We start from the raw sequence: 26,340 nt of genomic DNA on the forward strand, positions 1-26,340 counted from the left end.
TATTTTCTTAAAATATATATTCTTATTTTTTCTTGTTCTTAAAATATATACATTTATAATATTTTCAAACACCGTATACGGTGTTTGAAAATGTACGGAATGCATCGAAACACGTGTCACAGTAGATTTTAAGAAACAGTGGTATTTACTAAGTAAAACTTAAATAAAAATGGATAGATTTTACCACAAAGTGACTGCCTAATCAATTAATGAAATTAATATTATTAATTCCTGTTGCTAAGCCGTACACTTGCCAACAGTGGAATATTGGACCAGGTCAATGGCACACCGCATATCCAACAATTACCTACATAATATCGCTCACTCCTTTCAACAACGTCATATATCAAAAAACTTGATTTTTCAGGAGATCGTTTTTAAAGTTTAAATATATAATGAAAATAAATATCAAACCACTTATTGAACTTTTTACTGTGCAACAGATCTTTTTAGGTAAAACCCGAATTTTTTTTTTCATTTGAAAAATACAAAGTTTATTTAAAAACATTATTACACAATACCTTTTCTTCAAAATGCAAAAACAACACTTTCTGTCCTGTAACGGTTATTAAGTAAATATTAAGTTAAAAATATGCCGCTTTTGATGGGACATAGTACATTTTCTGGGCAGTCCGAAAACATGCACATCTGAAAATTGTCGATTTTTGATATATGACGTTCTTGACAGGAATGAGCGATATATCGCCTCCAAATTATCTCAGTCGCCATCTACCAGATTCTGCCTTGAGACTGACCGGGTTTGCACCTTAGTTAGGTTTGAATAGTAAATGTCAAGGTAGTTTTTTGCCAGCTTTTTTAAGAAAATTCTTGATTATTATTATTTTAATTATTGCCTGTTTTAAATTAATGTAACACAATGGCTTATATTTAAAATAAAACAACCGGCACTTGTCAATACCCTGGATGCAGTAAAAGATACGAAATACGCTGTTTACAACATTTTGAGTGTGCCCAAATACTTGTTCACAAATCTGGATTATCTCCAATTACATGGGAGTTGTAAATATAATGAATATTTGTGTTTTTACTATATACAAAAATACTTCAATTTCATATTATTTCTGTGAGCCCAAGCGGCTCATTATTACAAATAGGTATCAACTTGTGGCAGAGCGGGTTCGAACCGAGAAACTCTGACTCGAGAGTCCGCGACACTAACCACGGGACCACAACCCGACACATTTACAAGTTATTTTTTACATTATTTTTAGACATCAAATGAAAGCTCCTAATTGAAGATAATCCAGATTTGTGAACAAGTATTTGGACACACTCATTATGTTGTTGATAAATTAAGTGGTCACATTATTAGCTTAAATAAAAAATGAAAATTATGTTTTCTAGCGTTTCTCAAGTATACGAATACAATCCAGGATACGGACCTCACATACAAATGAAAGCGTTTCTGCGTAATAAAAGCCTCCCTCATCCCACCATAGATGTATCTAGTAAAGTCTCGCACACTGTGTTTCGAGTTTGATCAATATATCTAGAAGTTTCAAAAATTTGAATAGTGTGGTTGTCAATCATGGGTAGAATTGGTGAATGATACACGTGTGTAAAGTGATCACTTAAACGAGCCTATGACTTCCATATTCTTCTTCATCTATGTTGAGACGTAAAAAAAATGTAAAAAATAAATATCCGCCTTGAAACATCCATTTTTTATTATTAATTAAAACGAAATTATTATTATTAAAAACGGTGAATGATTATACATAATGTATTAAAAAGACATAAAGGAAGAATAGGGTAAAAAGTACTAGTACATACAGTGGAACATCAGAACGAGCACATCTCATGACGAGTGATTCGCATAACGAGCAAAAAAATGTGAAAAAGTTGCTCCCTTTACGAGCGACTTTCTATGACTATTCATTGACTTCATCTATGTTGAGATGTAAAAAAAAATGTAAAAAATACGTTGTTGTTCACTGCGTTCGTCCAGCACGAAACATACGTACATTCCTCGTCTGGTCTCCATTGTGACCTTGCGATGTGACTAGAGTTGATAAAAAGCTAATATATTTTCTTAGATTTATAGATAAGATCAATCTAGAGATAAATAATTAAGCTACGCAAGTACCTACCTGCATTTAGTATCAAAACAAATCAGCATTCGTCAATTTGTAATCGGACAATTAAATAATCGATCACGGACACAGTGCGACGTGTCTGTTTGAGATTTCCGTCACAGATTTCAAAATATACCCAGTGTATAATATGTTATGTAATTCCACGTAGGTAAGGAGCATGACCGTGCTTATTTCATAGATAATTCTAGACTTTTCATTAATTGATTCTGCAGTCACTTTGTGGTAAAATCTATGAAATTTTAATTGAAGTTTTACTCGGTATATACCACTAATTCATAAAATATATTGTGACACGTGCTTCAATGCATTCCTAGATTATGATCATAAATAGATAATGATCATAAATATAACAGCAATAACGCAGAAATCCTGAAAAATGATTAATACTAAAAGTCACAAGCAACATTTTGAAACAGTAGAAATTTATAAAAATGTAATTAATAGTAAACCGAAAATTAACAATATGACAATGAGTAAAGCCTCCCCCTTATTGTCTATGTTCCTACTGATAAAAACGAACTAAGAAAGAGCTTCAGTTTCTTCCTTCAACGTCCCAAGGACATAACTCACATATGGTGTTTGAAAATGCTGCGGAACGCGTCCAAACATTAGATTTCACAATAGATTTTAAGAAATAGTGGTGTCTACCCAGTAAAACTTAAATTATACATATTTTACACTTCTTCGTCTTCTTATGCCATCTCTTAGCGGAGGTTGGAATCGCACTGATGTTTACGACCGCACATAGTTAATCTGTATTTGTACCAGTCTCCCAGGTTGCCTGGCCATGAGACACGGCGTCATCGTGTGCTTCTTCACTTTAATGTGCGTCTAGTCTATATTTTGGACCAGTATGACGGATATATTGTACACTCACATACGAAACACTCGAGCCTTCAGCCGCAGGACTTCATTATTTTTAAGTCTACCCGCCCGTAAAATTTTGCAGATTTTCCCGTGAACCCGTGCCGCATGGCCTCGACTCTAAGACTAGTCTCAATTATAAACGATCGTTTTAAATGACAAGAAAAGATTTATCTTAATGCTATGATTGGTATTTAAAAAAACGAATTTAGTAGCAATGGACTTAGGTGTATAGAAAAAATTGTTATGTTACATAACGACTTTAATAAGTCATTGGCGCGCTTGCATTTCAGTATATAATAATAATACTAAGACGATTTATGTAGCGCCATTTATTTTTACGAAATATCGACTCGAGGTCACATATTTTTTTTTATTAACAATATCTTAAGATATATACTACATACTTATTTATAATCTAAATACTGATCTAAATGTAATTAATAAATAACACTCCACATAAAAAGTAGGAATATTGCTTGTAGGATGAAGAGTTTCAATTAATAGTTTAATTATGTTAAAACTATTACCATCTTCTGTGAAAGGATAACATCGTCATTTGCGTAAAATGAAGTCCAAAAATCCAGCTTTACATTTTTTTCATTCGGATATTAAATTAACTCACTTGTTCACAATCATTTTTGGCAATTTATATTCGAGCTGAGTATGAAGAAAGTTTTAAAAAAAATAAAACCAGAGATGTAATTTTTCTTTTCAAATGATATAGAGAATCATAAAATACATCTAGAATTTGATCGTACTTCTAACGCAGAATAATGGTGCATGCCTAGTACGGAAATAAGCGATTTGTACAAGGATAACAGTTGAATGAATATTCTCCTCTTCTGATGAGTAGCTATATAGCTTGGCTAGGATTCTGGATTATCCATCTATAGGCAGTGCCTACCTTATTTAAGTGGAAAAAATATTGAAAATTATGATAGAAAATAGAGAAAATAGAGTCGTCTGAACTAATTTGTTTTTATTTATTATCACCTACACAATTGAAACTCTTCACTACAATGAAAGAGTTGATGTCTTTTTTATTAGTGCTAGTGTAAATATTATCTTTAAGATTTTTTTGTTTCTGCTTCCGATTACTTAAAAAAATATATAAACCGAAATAACATATCGTTAATTTCGCTTTATTAATTATTTCTGTACGTTACTGTAAACGTTGATATGTAGTATTGTATTTTCTATTACATAACTAATACTATTACAAAGCACTTGAGATTTTTTCCTTCTACTACGGAACACTGTTTTTTTTTTTAAAGTATTATATCACGTATTTAAATTTATTAATTATTATTTAAATCTGTTTTTAATATAATGTCTGCTTAGTTTTTTACACAACTTAACGTATCTATGTATATATTTCTTTCATCTCTACTCTTACACTATGTACTGTGTATTCACTGCAATATTCCATAATTTTTATTTCTCCTTATTTGTTTAGTTTTTTTATACATGCATATTATACTTTAATTGTAAAAATACCTATTTTTAATTTTTATCACTCTTTTGTATTATCTCATGTGTACTTTAGAAAATTGCTTATTGGTTTTGCATTTTTCTTTAAACATGACACCAATAATTATTTTAGTGGGTGTATCTTTTTTTAAATGATGATAATCATAAAATTATTGGTAATTGAGAAAAAATATTCATTTTAAGGTTTAAAAAAGTAACTTTAATGTTTAAAAAAAACGACACAAATTTGTTTCTTGCACTTCAATATTGGACAATCGGTTCGTTTTTTTCGTTCTACTTGCTTTAATACAATATAATATGGTGCTTATTATACGCATTTGTTACTTTTAACTGTAAAACCTTAAACCTACAAAGAGTAACGTTACTCTCTTCTGAGATGCCAGTTGTAAAATAACAGTTAGAGTAATTTAGTTTCAGCGGCAAGTGTAAGTGCATAAATTACACGTACCTACTGTCTTATATTTTGTGTCGTCAACACAATATAATTAGCTTTTAAATATATTTGTTTTATTGGCATAGTTTTAAAAATGCGTGTGCTGCACCGTACACGTGATAGAAGTGTAACTTCATAAAAATAAAGAATTAGAGATTTTATGTGAGGGTCGCAGAGAGAGAGAGAGAGCATCTTAAAAGAAATGACAACAGTAAAAAATATGCTTTATATTTTTCTTGGAAATTCTTGATACAGGCGGACTCAACATTCGCACATGATTGGTTCCTGAAAATGTTTGCGAAAGTTAAATGTTCGCATGTTGAGGGATGTAAAAAATAAAATAAAAAAACAATAAAAATTGTACTTATTTTAAATTAAAATTTGTATTTATTCATTAGGTGAACTATTTCATGTGTGATGGTTTCTGGAGTTTCATCAGCATTTATGAAATCACCCATCATATTTGGCCATAGTTGTTTCCATGGATCATTCATTTTTCACTCTTATTTCAACCCATTCATCTCCAATATTGTTTATTGAGTTCTATATACATATTATAATTCAGTACGAACTTTTCACAGTACGAACCCGGTTCATACGCATTTCATAGTATGAAAGGGGAAACATTTGCACGGAAAAAAACATTGCCAAAAAATACTTATTTTTTAAATGTACGAAATAGCGAATTGTGCGAGAGTCGAATGTGCGAAAGATGAGGTCCGCCTGTATATTGATCAAACTCGAAACATAGTGTTTGACTTAACTAGAACTTACAATGATTAAAGAAAACACTTCGTTTTTTACCACTTGAGTTTTATTATAGACTACATGTTTCAGAAGTTAAACTTCCATCATTCAGGTCTGTATAATAACTAAAATATAAAATTGTTCTATAAATAAGGAGAGGGGAAAGTAAGGGGAAGGGGTTAGTCAAGGGACGGAGTTTGAAAACAAAGGAAAAATGGAAAGCAATGGTGAAGAATTTTGAAACAATATATTATTTAATAAATTATTATTAGAATAATAATTTCTAATAATAATTTATTGAATAATATATTGTTTCAAAATTCTTCACCATTGCTTTCCATTTTTCCTTTGTTTTCAAACTCCGTCCCTTGACTAACCCCTTCCCCTTACTTTCCCCTCTCCTTATTTATAGAACAATTTTATATTTTAGTTATTATACAGACCTGAATGATGGAAGTTTAACTTCTGAAACATGTAGTCTATAATAAAACTCAAGTGGTAAAAAACGAAGTGTTTTCTTTAATCATTGTAACATGTCTTACCACAAAATTAATGCCGAAACAATAAATAAAATAACTAGAACTTCACTAGAGACATCTATCGTGAGAGAAGATTTTTACTAAGCAGAAACAATTTCATTTGTATGTGACGTCTGAATCCTGGATTATGATATATAACTCCCAATTAGAGATAATACAGATTTGTGAACAAGTATTTGGACACACTCAAAATGTTGTAAAGTACACGCCACACTATTCAAAACACCCAGTTTTTTAATCGTCCAAACGAGTTTTCACTCGCGACCGAAAATAGCACTGCCAAGTGGAGACCAGTTTTGTTGCAACTCTGTAGAAGCTACCGAATCGTTGGGCAACCTTTGTTTTTCGCTAAAAACTGACCACAGTACATAGTAGTTTGCAAAATAAGCCATACATTTAGTTATATTCCCTTCTTACATTGCTCGATTCGGCAGTAGCTTTGTGGCAATATCTTCTTCTTCTTCTTCTTCTCCTCACCCGATGGTGCATAGGGCACTGCATCACATAATCGCACTGTTATCTTGATCGTTAAACACACGAAGGAGAGTTCGGCTGTCCAAACTTAAAACACAGCAAGGGACTTTTTTTGTAGTTAGTTTTTTTTGCATTTTTGGACCAAGTAGATTCTACTTAGTAAAAAAAAATCCATTACTGTGTTTTGAGTTTGAACAGCCGAGGTGATCATCCCTCCGCTTCAGGTACACACAAGCCCACCCCTCCAGAGTAATATTGAATTAACTAAGTATTAGTGTCCAATAACCAATATTTATTTTCACCTCCCCTGGGAATCGAACCCGGGACCTCTTGTACGGTAGCCAAGCGTGCTGACCATTACACCACGGAGGCGGACAATATCTATCCATTTTTAATTTAAATTTCACTTTGTAAATAGCAATATTTCTTAAAATCGTTTCGATGCATTCCGCATCATTTTCAAACACCGTTTACTGTAATGCGATGTTTGAAAACGATGCGGGATGCATCGAAACACGTGTCATAGTAGGTTTTAAGAAACAGTGGTATTTACCGAGTAAAATTGAATAAAAACATAGATTTTTTCGTTTGCTTTTGTAATTTGTGTAATCTGAAAGTGTCTGGAAGATAAAATATTGATTAAATTAGGGAATTTTGTGGTATCAGTATTATTTAGCATAAATTTTAATCGTTTTTATCTTATCGCCCACCTCTCCGAAGGGGTAGGCAGACAGATTGACGTAGAAATATTTACGAGTACACACATATATCATTCGCCGCGTCATACATGTGTGACGTGTGACATATGTAAAACATGCAACATCATCATTATTTTTGACGTTGATTGATGTTTTTATAAATTATACAATTTGGACGAACAGTTTAGGTTCATTTAAACATTAAAAATCCTCTACATAATATATGTAAATTGTTCACTTTATTGCTTAAAAGCAATATCTTTCAACCAACCAAAAACAGACAAGTGACACTGGTCAAATTATTAACCTTATACGGTCGTTTGAAATTTAAGGCTAGATAGTGCTTGTAAATAAGTATAAACAAAAACGAAACATAAATTACAATAAATTATTTTTAATTTAAGTTTTACTTGGTAAATACCACTATTTCTTAAAATATATTGTGACACGTGTTTCGATGCTTTCTGCATCATTTTCAAAACGCCGTATGAAATGAAATCCCGTGCTAAGGGCACATTTAAAAAATATATATTTCAAAATTGTAATGTAAGAAAATTATAAATATTGATAAATAGCACATATAAATAAAGAGCAACTTTATATTAAGTTTCTATTTTTAATAAATTTATAGATAATTGAAGCAGGTTGTACAAAGTTTTGTACTGACATTTCTTGGTGTTTTATATAACAACTATGTACTTTTTTTCTCATGAATTTTATTTGACCAGCAACCGGGTTTCGTCGTAACCGACATCACAAGACTGGTCTGATGATGTCGGTTACGACGAAATCCGGTTACTGGTCAAATAAAATGAATGGGGAAAATATTACATAGTTGTTATTAAATAAACAAATTTCTTTAACCGTTCTTTCCTCACTCAAACGTTCCACCTGTCCGTACCATCTCAACACACTTTTCTTAATTTGATCGATTATGCTTATCTCAGCCTTGCATTATTTCCTTATTTCATCATTCGAACATCTATCAAACATCGTTTTGCCATACATTCGTCTGAGGGATCGCATTTCGACTGCATTCTGTCTGTTTTCATCCTTATTTTGCTAATTCCACGCTTCGCTTCCATACATGAGTGTTGGAACCAGATCTCCGTTGTGTACTGCCAGTTTAGCTTTGTTAAAATGTTACCTGGGTTTAGAGAGGGGCCTTAAACTGGGTTTCGCTAGACCGGGAGACGGGATAAGGAGTGTTTTTTTTTCTCTTCTTTGTGCGGAATTCACGATACAAGGTCAGATCTCTAAGGCAATGTGAATACTCGCATTACGGAGCGTAGCGATCGTGTCTACGGTACGGGGTTAGCAACACGAGCTATTTTGCGGACTCGATTCAAGGTTGTGATTAATACGAGGGTTGCCTTTTAAGTTTTTACGATCGAATAGTTGATGGAAAAAGGAGCAGAGGAAGACCGAGAAAAACATGTCACGATCAGGTATGCCAAATACTTGAATGTGGTCAGGTTAGGAGTTGTAACAATCGGCGGGTATGTATGAGGAGATGCATGAACGTGGAAGAGGCGATGAATGTTTGCAAAGACAGAGTGGTGTGGCGTTCTATTCTCTCTGCCTACCCCTGCGGGGAAACGGCTTGATGGTTAGTTAGTTAGAATAGAAGTTGGCGTTTGCGAGTTGTTATATCACTGTATTTGCGAAAATGGGGTTTGTTATTGCGTTGCCAGAGGCAACTTACTAATTGACCAATTAGGTTCTTGACAGTATACGTTTGAAAGAAGTAAGTTTGTGCGAAAATGGAGATCACTCGTGAGGGTTTGCGTTAGATGATTTTTTTTATGGTTCAAAAAAAGGCTTTACTCAACAACTATGCATAGAATCGAAAACATTAAGAATTCCGGTAGTGATCATGTATTTAAGGACAGTGTCCGTCGATGGTTGCTTCTCGTTGGAAGGGACAAGGTAGAAAGTGATTTAATTAGAGTCCAGGTATAATTATTTTTATTGTAAAACCTTTATACTGTAAATTGTTATTGTATCTATTGTATGTAATGTATATAATCTAATAATTATATTTAAAAAAAAAACAAATAATAAAAAATAAAAAAATTATTAACATGTAAGTATTTCGGCTTAACACAGGTCATGCCTAAAGAGCCGTAATACATATAGGAAAAAATGTATTTATCTATGAAATAAATAAAATAAAAATAGAAAAAAATTTAAAATTTAATTACGTCGGTCAACTTTTGGTAATGAAGTACCACCCGAGAAGACTACAATCGGTTTGCAGAATTTCGTCGTGGTCGTGCGTCCATCAGTGATAAATGTCCTGAAGGTCGACCATCATAAATGTTTCCAGAATTGATTTGAATATATGCAAGAGTGTGTAGACTTTAATAAAACACTTTGTTTTTAACAATAAAACATCTTTTAAATTATTGTAAAAACTTAAAAGGCAACCCTCGTATTGTTTTTGCCTAGATAGTGTTAGGGGAAATGAATATCGATGGTAAATATTACAATATAAGTTGTGTATCTACCTGACTAGCTACCACCGCAGGGGTAAGCAGAAAGGATAGAACGCTATAGGATCGATTTTTTTATTATTAATAATCATGTTTTCAAAGCGTCTCCTAGTTTGTAAAATAATTCGGGAAGGTAGGCAGAAAGGATAGAACGTTTGTGTATTGGTGATTCTATCCCCGATTTATTTTACAATTTATTTATTTCCGTCGCTGCAAATGAATAACTTTATATAATAATACTTCAAGTAATACATGATTATAGTACGAAGGAACACAAAAATTGTGAGCCCGTATCTATTACATTTTATATTGATATTTTCATTTTTAAAGTCAAGTTGTAGTAAATACATATCACCAGGAGGGGAAGGTTATTGGATAAATATCACGATGTGTGTTTATTGGCTAATAAATTAATTTGAAAAATCACAAGACTATCGGTGACATTCTTATTGAAATCTGTAGAGAGCTAAGGGAGATATGAAGGTTTAAACTTTAGATATTTGAATAAAATGAAAAACGTGCGTTCGCATACGTCATCAAACTGCCGTCATCGAATGTTTTATGACGTCATATGGTTTATTGTCTATGGTTTATAGAGCTGTGATAGTAGTAGTGTGGATTGTTTGTTTACCACTACACTACCATTTGTGTTATGCAAATATGACGGGAGAGGGGTGGGTGGTAGGGTGGACCATTGACATCAACAACTAGAGCCGCCAATAATTTAGTATTGACACCAACATTAAAATAACGCCACCGTTTTTGTGACGTAATTCATTGCCAACTTACAAAAATAACGTTTTTTCTAAGGCGAATTTTCCAAAAGAAAATGATGAATGAAAATATTAATTATATCAGCTGTTATAAACACAAAACGAGACTTATACAATCCTTATAGGTTGAATATGTTAAATTAGATATTCCCCCCGTCTGACAAAGATCCATTCGTACGCTGTTATTATTGTTTGGATAGTTGGTGATTCCATTCGCGTCAGGGCGTTGCACGTGTTTTATTAGTTGGCTTACTTGCGTAACTCGGCGCAAAGTCCGGCTGACTATAGACTCGGACTCGTCGAGTGCTGTTCGCGATAGGCGTTATTTATTTTGATTGGTCACCCACGGCGAGCTCTGACCATCCAACCGCTGCGCTGCGTACATCTTCGCTCACTACAACACAATGCAATATGTCTGCTCCACTTTTCCCTTCCTCACTCCCAGCCGATAATGACGTTTTTTTTTTAAATATTTTTTTGTGCATCATTATCATTTTCACGTCTGCGTAAGCGCCCCTGAGGTATATTTTACGAAAATGGCGCTATATTAATTATTCTAAATTATTTTTTTTTACAATAATGGCGGTTCTGATCACATATACGATAAATCGTAACATATTTTTCTTTAAACTCAGGTAACATTTAAAGTATTTTTTTGTTGTTGCTCAAAACACCGTCTTTGTAATGAAAAAATAAGTTTTTCTTCGAAATAAACATATGGTTTTGAAAAGAAAAGAGTTATTGAAAGGTAAGGAGTTCAACAAAAGGGATGAATTATTATTTTCGATATATATTGTTAAAAAAATCTATTTTCAATAAATATGCCAAAAAAAATGTTCTAAAAAAATGTGCTAAAAAAATGTGCGCAGACAACACGTCTGGCTTCGCAAACAGTTTCTTCCCCAAGATTAATTATTACTAAGCTCTGTCTAGATTTCGAAGCAAACAGCATCTTCCCCAATACTAATTAATACCAAACACTCAAAAATGTATCATTATTTGATTACAAGCACTCGTTGAGATATCTTTTCCAGTAAAGAGCAATTAATAATTATGGAATCTAGCCCATTGAGTCTGCTCACATCATGACATATAATATGGCATCTTCTTATTACCCCTGTTACCCTATTTCCCCCCTTATATTGAGTTGGTTTCCTCTTTTGAATATGATTTAAACCCTACAGAGAACTTTTCGTTCTTTTACCATGTGGCAGGAGCCTTTGAGGATTATTCTAAAGGCCCGTATTTCAAAGGTTTCGAGGTATATGCATGTAATACCAAACGCTTATACACAACTACGAACATGTGCTAGTACTTTTTACCCTATTCTTCATTTATGTCTTTTTAATACATTATGTATAATCTTTTCCAGTTATTATACCATGTTCTGATGTTGTATGATTTATTATTCGATTTAAGTTTTGTACTGACATTTCTTGATGGAACTCTTGTTTTAACTATGTTGTTTTTTCCACTTAAATTTTTTTCACCAGCAACGTTTCCAGATTCAACTATATATTATTTTAATTCACATAAAATTGTATCAAATCATACTTAAAACCTTTACCATGTAATTATTATTATAATACAATGCTTAAACTCATTAAATTTAAATTCATTTTGTCTGAAAAATATATAAAATCGTGGTTTTTAACCCCTGCCTATATGTATATAACATTGTGTATATTTTGTCTAGCCTCACACCAATCTGATGATGTCGGTCACGACGAAACCCGGTTGCTGGTCATTCTTCTTCTTCTTCTTTTAATAGCTTTTCACCCTTCTGAGTGTTCTATCCAGTGTTGAGTTATTGGGTTGCTGGTCAAATAAAATTCATGTGGATAAAACTACATGGTTGTTATTTTATTCTGATTTATTTTTGTTGAAATTTTGCGTTGAACGACCTCGATGAGAACTGCTCTTTTGATAACCTACATCACATTCGTTCGGTGTAGCGTCGGTAGATGGGAAACAACACATATATATTATGATATTATTGTTACTAATATATTATTGACACACTTTGATTTCTATTGAATTGCATAATTAATAAGTGCATTTATAGAACAGGAGAATAGATGGCTGAAAACAGACGATGAATCTATGTTGGATTGATGAAGCTTTTATTTAGCACAGACCCTTTAATTTGTATGCAATCATTATTATTAATTTGTATTATTATGTATATCTGGGGTGGAATTGTCATTGTATTCTGATATTTTTGGCAAACTATAATACAAATACGCGTTTGATAGTCTGAATATTTCAAAACATCAAAATCGCATTCGTGTAAACCTTTTTATATTGTATTATTATCCGTGCGATCAACGATCAACGATAAAATCAACGATCCTGTGCTTTTAAGGGGATATTCGCAAGTACAAAATTCATTCGCCTACTGAGGGTCACATGCCTATTCATGTCCGTTTTTAAGAAAAAATATGTATTGGATTTTTTGTTTGTTTTTTAGAATATGTATCGAAAATATATATATATATATATATATATATATATATATATATATATATATATATATATATATATATATATATATATATATATATATATATATTTTTTTTTTACTTCTTATCTTTAGATAACTCTCTTTTCAAAACCGTAAAATTATTTCGAAGAAAAACTTATTTTTTCAATGCAAAAAAGGTATATTAAGAAAAAACTACGTAAAATGTTATAAATTAAATTAATTTACGACTTGCGACGAATACTGGGCCTTAAATAATAAGTCATTACAATTTTGAACAATTTATATGGCGCCTTTTTTTTCACATAAAAAACTGTCCCAAGGCTATACAAATAATTTAAATATTGTTTAATATCTCATAGACAAAAAAATGTTCTAATAAATCACCAAAAAATATATATAGACTATTAACATATTCATTTAAGCGTATTATATTTGAGACTCATTAATCGCAAGAAAAAAAGTTGATTAACGATCCATTAATAATTATAACTAGATATTTTCTCATTAATTTATTCCGCGGATAACACTGTAATGATATCGATCCATTAATTTAAGTTGTACTCGGTAAATACCATTATTTATTCAAATATATTGTGACACGTGTTTCGAGGGATACGCGGAATGCGTCGAAACAGGTGTCACAATGGATTTAAAGAAATTATGGTATTTACTAAGTGAAACTTAAATAAAAAATCTGAAATAGTAAATAATATTAATATTGTTGAGAAAAAATTTCTTAAGAATGAAGATTTGAGAAATAGTGGTATATATTAAGTAAAATTTAAATTAAAAATATTATTTTTTTTCTAAATACGCCTCCGTAGTGTAATGGTCAGCACGCTCGGCTACCGTTCTGGAGATCCCGTGTTCGATTCCCATGGGGGGTAAAATAAATATAAGTGATTTTTTCACTGTCATATTTATTCAATATTACCTTGGACTGGGTACCTGAAGCGGAGGGCTGATCACCTTTCCTTCATGTGTAAACCATCAAGATAACACTGCGTTTTTATGACGCAGTGCCCTATGCACCATTGGGGTGCGGATAAGGGTTTTATTATTATTTATTATTATTTATTATTATTCTAAATCATATATACTGCAAAATTGTCGTTCTTCATTCGTTTTTGATTTGTTTTTCTGACTGACTATCATGCCTTTTTAACTGACAATGGTTTGTTATAATATTATGCTGCGAATATATTTTTTTTATATACTATTTCGTTTACCAATGTGCCTATAAATATATATATATATATATATATATATATATATATATATATATATATATATATATATATATATCCTTTATATTACTGAGGATCATGAAAACATTGGATCGATACAATGCCCATGGGGTTAGAAGTATAATAATTTATTATAAACATCAGGTTAATAGCGTATTATGTTTAATTTGCTTTATCAATGGTAATATTATTGATCTGAATATGATTTATTTGTTTTTTATGTTTAAAATCTAAACTGTTTACATAAAGCGGGAAATTTGAAATGTAGTACGATGATTGTTGATAGGAACATCTAGTTTGACTGAACTAGTTAGTGTTGATTTGCTCAATTAATCTAGAAAATTTCAAGTGATATTGTTATTAATAATTACAATAATTATAAAATTAATTATAAATATTACAAGCTAGCGTAACTTGCGATCAATGTACTTTGTACTGTAGTTTTACTGCGTAGCTTGCCATTCCATCTTTGAATTATATTATAAATACAATGTACGATAGATAAATCCCTTGATGTGATATTCCTACCGTGATACCGTATTTCCAACTCGATCCTGCGATGTTTGCACAGGAACCTACCCTGACATTTTATGATTGTTTTCTTTTCCCTCAGGTCTTCAATGTTTTACGAGGTGCTCGCTTGCGTTTCGGCAGCTTTGTTTATGTGGCTGGTGGTGATCTTCGCGATACGCTACACCCTAAAGCTGCTTTTCATGTACAAAGGATGGATGTACGAATCCAGAGGCCCGGGGACGAAGGTCTCTAAGAAAACCAAGTTGTGGATCGGAGCTGTTAAACTGCTGTCGGGGTGGAACCCTCCGAGGCTGTACAGCTTCCAGGGTTCTCTACCTCGCTTACCGTTGCCATCTATTGACGAAACCTTAAAAAGGGTATATACCAACCTTTGTGAAATACAATAATCTTAAGGTCGAGATACACATGCTCATTATTAGCACAAAAAATGTTATTATCGAGTAATTGTTTCTTAGTAGTGTTGTGTACGTACTTTGCTAAAAGTATGCTATTCATGCTGACCATGCTCAAAAATTGACAGTCGTTTGATTTTCGAGCTTGCTACCTACAGCTTAGCTAGAGAGTAGCGTGCTTCAACAAGTTTGTTTATGAGCACGCTACAGTCCAAGTATTTAAACAAGCATGCTTATTTCAAGCAAATGTATACATTTTTAATTGAAATTTTAGTAAGTAAATAGAACTATTTCTTAAAAATCTACTGTGACACGTATTTTGATGCATTCCACATCATTTTCAAACACCGTAGGTGAAGCTAATTCCAAATTTTAGAGTTGGGTCCTTGGGACGTTGAAATTTGGAATTGGCTTCACTTACCGTGTTTGAAAATGATGCGTTATGCATTGATAGACGTGTCACAGTAGATTTTAAGAAATAGTGTTGTTTACTAACTAAGATGTAAATTAAAAATGGATAAATTTTAGCACAAAGTGACTCCCGAATCAATTGAATGAAACAAATGTATACAGCTATAGAGCGTGCTTAATTAGTTACATGTGTCTCTGTACTTTTAATATAAGTGTACAGTGCTACACCAAGTGCAGAAAGAGCATCTGAATTGTAAGCAAATAGAAGAAATCAACCAGGAATTTAATATTAAACTTTTCCTGATATAGTATTCATTTAGTGCTTTCTAATCAGATACGGGTGATCATATTGTATAACGAATTTTTAAAAGAAGTTGTTACTTAATTCGGTGTTGGGATTAGATCATTAAAAGCTAAACTTTAAGCTAAATGTTCAACAAAATATTCTTGAGAATTTTCTTTTTAGGTTGCAGAAGCACTTGATTTAATAATTCATTAAATCAAGTGCTTCTGCAACCTCTTTGCATTTGTTTACCATTTTATTATTTCTGTCACACCTCTATTTTAATCTCTCCAAATTGATTGATTGTATCGCTCACCTAAAGGTCCATTACATGACTTTATTTTGTGTATTCCGTTTGCTTACTTCTGTTATTAAATTTCTCTCGAGTCACAGTGTACTTTATTCTATTTTTATAAATCTTATCAATTCCACGAGATAAATAATAAAAATCCTAATCTTTAACTGACCCACATGGGCGTATCAACATTATCATTTTTTGCTCTACCTTAGAAACATATCAACTGCTATCTTTTGTGAATATTTCAATGATTAAATTAATCATTTTTCATTGTACAGTTGAACACTGCTTGTGTGCTGGTTATCACCAAAATGAAATATGTCATCTAAAACAATTTTTATACTGACTTGGTACCTAACTCTTTTTTTTTAATAGTACTTTACCTAGAATTACACAAAGGCCAGTTTTATATGCGATCTATCAAGCCTTTAATATTTTGAGTAATCAGCTATCCTTCTCAACAATTTTTATTCACATCAATCTTAAATATCTGAGGAGAGGCACTCTTACAAATATAAGTTACTATGAAATATAAAAATTAGTATTTAAAGTTCTATCTAATTTAAAAGTAATCGACTCATTTTATATTAATTTGGAATGCAAGCAACGTCATCACGCTTGCATAATGAAAAACAGATTGTAAACACGATTTAAGGTCATTCAATTTAAAACGTCAGCATAACATAAATAGGTCAGTCGTAGTTTCCTTGATTTATTATACATAACATATATTGTTTAAAAAGCAAATTTAATCAATTATATTGCACAGGTCAAGGATGACCTCAGTGGTTATTTCACAGGCAGTAAATATGTATGTTTTTCATGAATAAAATAATTTTATTTATTGTTTCGGCATTAACTTTGTGGTAAGACATGTTACAATAATTAAAGAAAACACTTCGTTTTTTACCACTTGAGTTTAATTATAGACTACATGTTTCAGAAGCTAAACTTCCATCATTCAGGTCTGTATAATAACTATATGTTATTATACAGACCTGAATGATGGAAGTTTAGCTTCTGAAACATGTAGTCTATAATTAAACTCAAGTGGTAAAAAACGAAGTGTTTTCTTTAATTATTGTAATAAAATAATTGATCAGTAATTATTGATATTTCACACTTTTTCAGTACCTAAGAACCGTGCGACCCTTGCTAGATGATGACAGTTATGGCCGGATGGTGAGCTTGACTCAGACGTTCAAGTCAGGAATTGCTGTGAAGTTGCAGAAATTCCTTGTCCTCAAATCCTGGTATATATATATACTATTTAAATCTTAATATTTAGACTGTAGTCATCTCACGATAAACATAAACATATCTCAGCTCATTTCTTGATTTGGCGTTTAATTTGAAGGAATCCATTTTAATTTATGCATTCATTTTTAAATCAAATACAGATTTTTTGAGTCTACAAGTTGTATTTTATAAAAAAAAAACACATAAAAATTAATATTGTGACAATTGTTTCGCCTAGTTATGGCATTTTCAAACGAATGTCATTTGTTTCAAAATGCCATAACTAGGCGAAACAATTATCACAATATAAATTTTTATGGGTTTTTATTTTTATTTAAATAAAATACAACTTAGTAGGCTTTAAAAAATCTGTGTTTGATTTAAAAATTAATATGTATATCTCAGCTCTTTGGTTCTTCAGATGCCGAGAGCGTTTTTTCGGTGACGCATTCAGTTATGTGTCGTTATAACTACTTCTTGCTAATATTTCTGACCAGATTACAGCATTCATCATCAGGATTGATGTCTAATGATGCCGATGATGATAACCTTTCAATGAAAGAAATTTATGAGGCGAATATATTTGAAATTAGGAGCGCAAGAAAATATGGTATGAACAAGTATTCCATATCACTGCTATGCGGATGACACTCAAATTTATTTTTATTGTAGGCCGGAGGAAAAATATAAACTTGTTGACTCTATTAATAAGTGCATTGAGAGAATAGGAGAATGGATGGCTGAAAACAGATTGACGTTAAACCCGTCCAAAACGGAACATCTCTGGATAGCCACACCTAAACGACAGAATTTGATTGATAACACGACACCACTCAATCCAAAGAGTACAACTACACCGGCCGTCAAACTGCTCGGCGTGTTCTTAGATTCTGATCTCTCCCTTGAGACTCAAATTAGCAAAACAACAAGTACATGTTTTTATCAGCTAAGGCAAATTAAAAGCATTCGCAAGAATCTGCCAGTTGATGCTGCCCGTCAATTAATAAATGCGTTTGTAATATCGAGAGTAGATTATTGTAACGGTATATACACGGGTCTACCAAACAATAAAATGACTCGACTGCAATCAGTATTAAACGCAGCAGCGAGACTAATTTTTGGAATTTCTAAATTCAGTCACATCACCCCACTACTTCACAAACTCCACTGGTTACGCTTTCCCGAAAGGGTTGAGTATAAACTCTGCCTACTCATGTATAAATCAATACACAATATGGCTCCAGAGTATCTTAAGGAGCTGTGTATTCCAGATGAATTGGTTGATAGACGTCTCACGCTTCGATCGGCAACAACATCTGCAATGGGCAAAGTTATCTTACCAGCTCGCAACCAACGCACTAAATTTGGCGAGCGTGCCTTTGCTGTTGCAGGACCGACGGCGTGGAATGCTCTTCCACCAATGGTTAGAAATAGTGAGAGTGAGATGATCTTTAGAAAAAGATTAAAAACACATTTGTTTGCTAAATCATTTCCACCATAATATTTTCCCCAATGAATTCACCGTGAAGCGCCCTTGAGGTATTTTTTTACAAAAATGGCGCTATATAAGTTATCCAAATTTATTATTATTATTATTATATACTTGTCCAGGTCAGGAACCAAAATAATCGGCGGCTATCTATGCATGAATGTGGAAGAAGCGAAGAATGTTACCTTTTTAAACGGTTTTATGGTTATTTGGTTAGTTAGTTGTTTGATTAATATAAAGGACCTGTAGTTACAGAATTCGTTTGTAAATTTGATGACTCTACTTCAGGTGAGTTATTTGAATATATTATTTTGAGAAATAGAAAGGCTTGGTTTTTTGATCCACTCACATTTTTATTAACAACCAACTAGTTTCGGCAACAACCTGTTGCCCTCTTCAGGGACATAAATTAAACCCAGGGCAACAGGTTGTTGCCGAAACTAGTTGGTTGTTAAAAAAAATGTGAGTGGATCAAAAAACTAAGTCTTTTTATTTCTCAAAATAATATATCAATGTGATCCACGAACTTAATGCTTTCAATATTCAAAACGAGTTATTTGAAATTTGTTTTTAAGTGTACTTCTCGAATTTTCCCAGGTGGTCCAGCAACTATGTATCCGATTGGTGGGAAGAATACGTCTACCTGAGAGGAAGGTCTCCCCTGATGATCAACTCTAACTTCTACGGCATCGACGGGCTTCTCATGCAGTTGACCACGGTGCAAGCCGCCCGAGCAGCTAACATCATCTACCTCTGTCTGGTATTCCGGAGACAGATCGATAGGCAGGAATTGGAACCGGTAAGTAATTCAATTCTTATAGAATTGGAAATACTTAAATGGTATTTTATCCCAATATGAGCTCAAATATGTATTTTATTTGAGGTTATAGTATAATGACTCCGTAGCATAATGGTTAGCGCGTTTAGCTACCATGAGCTAGCTCAATTTTCAGGAGGGTTCAATATTAACGATTCTTCACTTTTACACTTGTTTAATATTACCCTGGACTGGTAACTGAAGCGCAGGATTGATCATATTGCCTTCATGTAAGTGACGTTCAAGATAACAGTGTTTGCCACCCAGAAATGGATTACAGAAATATCAAACTAATGTGGCACAATAATCCTTATGAATATATATATATATATATATATATATATATATATATATATATATATATATATATATATATATATATATATATATATATATATATATATATATATCATCTCTATGAGGTAATCAGGGATTTAAAAAAAATTTTTAACATAATAAAATATAATACAGAAATTATATACATAATACGGTAATACTAGTCATAAGGTACGTAGCCGTAAATATATAATGATAGACGTGTCAAAATGTAGTGAGATGCCCTCGACATAGATATCGTTTTAATGAGACAGTGACATCTGTAGATATTGTGTCCAGTAAACAAGTTAGGTATACATAATAGTAATGGACTGATAAAATTTAACTGGTAGTTATGTTGTAATATAGTGCGTTTGGCTGGATACAACGATCAATCGGTCAAAATTAAGTTTTTTTTGCACTGTAATGTCAATATCTAAGACTGGTCACCTTGAAAATATAATTTACAATCAATATATTACTGTGTTATTCTGATGGAGTTTCCTTTGCACCAATAAGTGCAGATAAGGAATGATGCATAATACTTACATCAATCAAAGTTGTAATTTAAATATATCTATTTTTACTTTTTTTTTTTTTTTTTTTCAAAAATGTTAATATTATTAGTATATAACCACTCACTGAGATTTTTATGTCTACCGGTTTCGAGACGTATCCGTCTCTTCGTCAGGACAATCATTACCGCAGCATGCAAACCACTGTTGTAGTGATTGTCCTGACGAAGAGACGGGTACGTCTCGAAACCGGTAGACATAAAAATGTCGGTGAGTGGTTATATACTAATATTATAAACATTTTTGTAAAAAAATAAATAAGTAAAAATGATTAAACACAAAGTAAATGCTTTAAATATTAATAATATTTTTATTTTTTTCATAATTTATCAGACTCTAGATTATTACCCTACGGATGATATATCAATATATTAGTTAAGTGTAATGATGAATTTAGTGTACATTGTTTACTTCTACATATTTAAAAGTGTCCTCCTCCATAGTGTAATAGTCAGCACGCTTGGCTACCGTTCTGGAGGTCCCGGGTTCGATTCCCAGGGTGGTTAGGTTAGGTTAAATAAATATAAGCGATTTTTAATATTTATTCAATATTCAATAAATGGAATTGAGGACTGATCACCTTTCTTTCTTGCGTTAATGATCAAGATAATCCTATGCACCATTGGGGTGCAAATAAGGGTTTGAATGAATGAAAGGTGTCTCAATTTGAGGTGAAGCATCTATCGTTTTAATACGAAAGATAATGTGAGCATAAAAATGATAGATGCTTTGTCTCAAGTAGAGACACCTTTAAAAATATACACTGTGGTTTATACACTGAACTTCTCATTTAAACAGTAGATATGTTCCATGCCATACTGTATTAAAAAAAGTATTATCAAATTTAAAAAAATATATATGGTGGATAGGGTATCCTTAAGTATATATTGTATATCAATTCCGGATGTCAAAAAATCAAATTCATTGTTTCTTATTGTATCTTAATTTTCTTCTTCTTCTTCTTACCCTTATCCGCACCCAATGGTGCATAGGGCACTGCATCGTAGGGACGCAGTGTTATCTTGATCGTAAATTGCACGAAGGCAAGGTGATCAGCCCTGCGCTTCTTGTACCAGTCCAGGGTGATATTAAATAAAAATGAGAATGAAAATCAGCCATATTTATTTCGACCCCTCTGGGAATCGAACCCGGGACCTCCAGCACGGTAGCCAAACGCGCTGACCACTGCGCTACGGAGGTGGAGGTATTTAAGAAATATAAAAAAATCAAAGGTGACGAAAATTCTTCACTGTATAAGACAGTAGAAGAAACCGTTTCCCCACATCACTTGAGATATCCAGGGCTTTTATAATATTCCTGTTAAATGCTTGGGTTTACTGGATTTAAATAGAAATTTGGTATTCTCAATATTATTAATATTTAACCTTTTAAACGCGTTAACTTTGTTCCTAAGAGACGCCCGTGCGCGGCGGTATTTTGCCGTTTTTTAAATGATTACTTTTATCATGTATTTAGTTAAGAAACGATTTATTTTCCTAAACAAAAACGTTCAATGGGATTCATTGTGCCTTTTTGGTACTCTATAATACACGTGTGTCACATTATTCTTGAAATATATCGTAATATAAACAAATTAGATCGTAACATAAATAAATCAAAGCACGCATCGTGTGTCACTCTTACCCACTGGCGATGCGTAGCGTCGAGAGTGAGACAGATATAGGGCATGATTATGGCGCGGGCTAATTACCGACCGCAAGAAAAATCAGGGATCTGTTGTTTTATTTATCCTTGTGATGTTACAAATTATTAGTCAGATATTTCAACAGATGTCATAAGGCCGAGGATTGACGTATTATTTTATCCAAAGTTCCACACCATGAAAAAATCCCTCCAAGTTGAACTGAGGTTCGAAACTTGGAGCAAAGTGAAAACACAAACGCTTATGTCAGCCGCGTATGGGGCATGTCTTGTAAAAACACAAACGGTTATGCGAGCCGCGTGGATCCGGTTAAAGCTTAATTTTAATATTATTAATAATATTTATAATAATATTTAAAGCTTAAATTTTAACATTATGGATATTTAAGAAATTTGGTGATTGATCGCGGTTGGTCGAAATTGTTTGCGATCATTTGTTATAAAATAATTTCCTAGCCAGATGTAGGCCTGAAGGGAATTCCAAATTACTGCCACGCATTGAATGAACATGAATGTTAGATTTATTTGGTGATTGATCGCGGTTGGTCGAAATTGTTTGCGATCATTTGTTATAAAATAATTTCCTAGCCAGATGTAGGCCTGAAGGGAATTCCAAATTACTGCCACGCATTGAATGAACATGAATGTTAGATTTATTTGGTGATTGATCGCGGTTGGTCGAAATTGTTTGCGATCATTTGTTATAAAATAATTTCCTAGCCAGATGTAGGCCTGAAGGGAATTCCAAATTACTGCCACGCATTGAATGAACATGAATGTTAGATTTATTTGGTGATTGATCGCGGTTGGTCGAAATTGTTTGCGATCATTTGTTATAAAATAATTTCCTAGCCAGATGTAGGCCTGAAGGGAATTCCAAATTACTGCCACGCATTGAATGAACATGAATGTTAGATTTATTTGGTGATTGATCGCGGTTGGTCGAAATTGTTTGCGATCATTTGTTATAAAATAATTTCCTAGCCAGATGTAGGCCTGAAGGGAATTCCAAATTACTGCCACGCATTGAATGAACATGAATGTTAGATTTATTTGGTGATTGATCGCGGTTGGTCGAAATTGTTTGCGATCATTTGTTATAAAATAATTTCCTAGCCAGATGTAGGCCTGAAGGGAATTCCAAATTACTGCCACGCATTGAATGAACATGAATGTTAGATTTATTTGGTGATTGATCGCGGTTGGTCGAAATTGTTTGCGATCATTTGTTATAAAATAATTTCCTAGCCAGATGTAGGCCTGAAGGGAATTCCAAATTACTGCCACGCATTGAATGAACATGAATGTTAGATTTATTTGGTGATTGATCGCGGTTGGTCGAAATTGTTTGCGATCATTTGTTATAAAATAATTTCCTAGCCAGATGTAGGCCTGAAGGGAATTCCAAATTACTGCCACGCATTGAATGAACATGAATGTTAGATTTATTTGGTGATTGATCGCGGTTGGTCGAAATTGTTTGCGATCATTTGTTATAAAATAATTTCCTAGCCAGATGTAGGCCTGAAGGGAATTCCAAATTACTGCCACGCATTGAATGAACATGAATGTTAGATTTATTTGGTGATTGATCGCGGTTGGTCGAAATTGTTTGCGATCATTTGTTATAAAATAATTTCCTAGCCAGATGTAGGCCTGAAGGGAATTCCAAATTACTGCCACGCATTGAATGAACATGAATGTTAGATTTATTTGGTGATTGATCGCGGTTGGTCGAAATTGTTTGCGATCATTTGTTATAAAATAATTTCCTAGCCAGATGTAGGCCTGAAGGGAATTCCAAATTACTGCCACGCATTGAATGAACATGAATGTTAGATTTATTTGGTGATTGATCGCGGTTGGTCGAAATTGTTTGCGATCATTTGTTATAAAATAATTTCCTAGCCAGATGTAGGCCTGAAGGGAATTCCAAATTACTGCCACGCATTGAATGAACATGAATGTTAGATTTATTTGGTGATTGATCGCGGTTGGTCGAAATTGTTTGCGATCATTTGTTATAAAATAATTTCCTAGCCAGATGTAGGCCTGAAGGGAATTCCAAATTACTGCCACGCATTGAATGAACATGAATGTTAGATTTATTTGGTGATTGATCGCGGTTGGTCGAAATTGTTTGCGATCATTTGTTATAAAATAATTTCCTAGCCAGATGTAGGCCTGAAGGGAATTCCAAATTACTGCCACGCATTGAATGAACATGAATGTTAGATTTATTTGGTGATTGATCGCGGTTGGTCGAAATTGTTTGCGATCATTTGTTATAAAATAATTTCCTAGCCAGATGTAGGCCTGAAGGGAATTCCAAATTACTGCCACGCATTGAATGAACATGAATGTTAGATTTATTTGGTGATTGATCGCGGTTGGTCGAAATTGTTTGCGATCATTTGTTATAAAATAATTTCCTAGCCAGATGTAGGCCTGAAGGGAATTCCAAATTACTGCCACGCATTGAATGAACATGAATGTTAGATTTATTTGGTGATTGATCGCGGTTGGTCGAAATTGTTTGCGATCATTTGTTATAAAATAATTTCCTAGCCAGATGTAGGCCTGAAGGGAATTCCAAATTACTGCCACGCATTGAATGAACATGAATGTTAGATTTATTTGGTGATTGATCGCGGTTGGTCGAAATTGTTTGCGATCATTTGTTATAAAATAATTTCCTAGCCAGATGTAGGCCTGAAGGGAATTCCAAATTACTGCCACGCATTGAATGAACATGAATGTTAGATTTATTTGGTGATTGATCGCGGTTGGTCGAAATTGTTTGCGATCATTTGTTATAAAATAATTTCCTAGCCAGATGTAGGCCTGAAGGGAATTCCAAATTACTGCCACGCATTGAATGAACATGAATGTTAGATTTATTTGGTGATTGATCGCGGTTGGTCGAAATTGTTTGCGATCATTTGTTATAAAATAATTTCCTAGCCAGATGTAGGCCTGAAGGGAATTCCAAATTACTGCCACGCATTGAATGAACATGAATGTTAGATTTATTTGGTGATTGATCGCGGTTGGTCGAAATTGTTTGCGATCATTTGTTATAAAATAATTTCCTAGCCAGATGTAGGCCTGAAGGGAATTCCAAATTACTGCCACGCATTGAATGAACATGAATGTTAGATTTATTTGGTGATTGATCGCGGTTGGTCGAAATTGTTTGCGATCATTTGTTATAAAATAATTTCCTAGCCAGATGTAGGCCTGAAGGGAATTCCAAATTACTGCCACGCATTGAATGAACATGAATGTTAGATTTATTTGGTGATTGATCGCGGTTGGTCGAAATTGTTTGCGATCATTTGTTATAAAATAATTTCCTAGCCAGATGTAGGCCTGAAGGGAATTCCAAATTACTGCCACGCATTGAATGAACATGAATGTTAGATTTATTTGGTGATTGATCGCGGTTGGTCGAAATTGTTTGCGATCATTTGTTATAAAATAATTTCCTAGCCAGATGTAGGCCTGAAGGGAATTCCAAATTACTGCCACGCATTGAATGAACATGAATGTTAGATTTATTTGGTGATTGATCGCGGTTGGTCGAAATTGTTTGCGATCATTTGTTATAAAATAATTTCCTAGCCAGATGTAGGCCTGAAGGGAATTCCAAATTACTGCCACGCATTGAATGAACATGAATGTTAGATTTATTTGGTGATTGATCGCGGTTGGTCGAAATTGTTTGCGATCATTTGTTATAAAATAATTTCCTAGCCAGATGTAGGCCTGAAGGGAATTCCAAATTACTGCCACGCATTGAATGAACATGAATGTTAGATTTATTTGGTGATTGATCGCGGTTGGTCGAAATTGTTTGCGATCATTTGTTATAAAATAATTTCCTAGCCAGATGTAGGCCTGAAGGGAATTCCAAATTACTGCCACGCATTGAATGAACATGAATGTTAGATTTATTT

General features: G+C 33.1%; 1 protein-coding gene across 2 annotated transcripts in view; it reads left to right on the forward strand.

The window, feature by feature from the left end:
- Positions 1 to 26,340, forward strand: part of whd (carnitine O-palmitoyltransferase whd) — a 99,999-nt gene that overhangs the window by 58,081 nt on the left and 15,578 nt on the right. For both annotated transcript variants that reach the window (XM_088260970.1, XM_088260971.1), the window contains exons 4-6: positions 14,980 to 15,256; positions 17,416 to 17,537; positions 19,610 to 19,811. In XM_088260970.1, coding sequence (XP_088117096.1) covers positions 14,980 to 15,256; positions 17,416 to 17,537; positions 19,610 to 19,811 — 601 coding nt within the window. The remainder of the gene's footprint in view (positions 1 to 14,979; positions 15,257 to 17,415; positions 17,538 to 19,609; positions 19,812 to 26,340) is intronic.

The sequence above is a fragment of the Brachycentrus maculatus genome, unplaced genomic scaffold, assembly GCF_059751285.1.
Source record: "Brachycentrus maculatus isolate JH-2025_06_01 unplaced genomic scaffold, ASM5975128v1 h1tg000144l, whole genome shotgun sequence".
Lineage (NCBI taxonomy): Eukaryota > Metazoa > Arthropoda > Insecta > Trichoptera > Brachycentridae > Brachycentrus > Brachycentrus maculatus.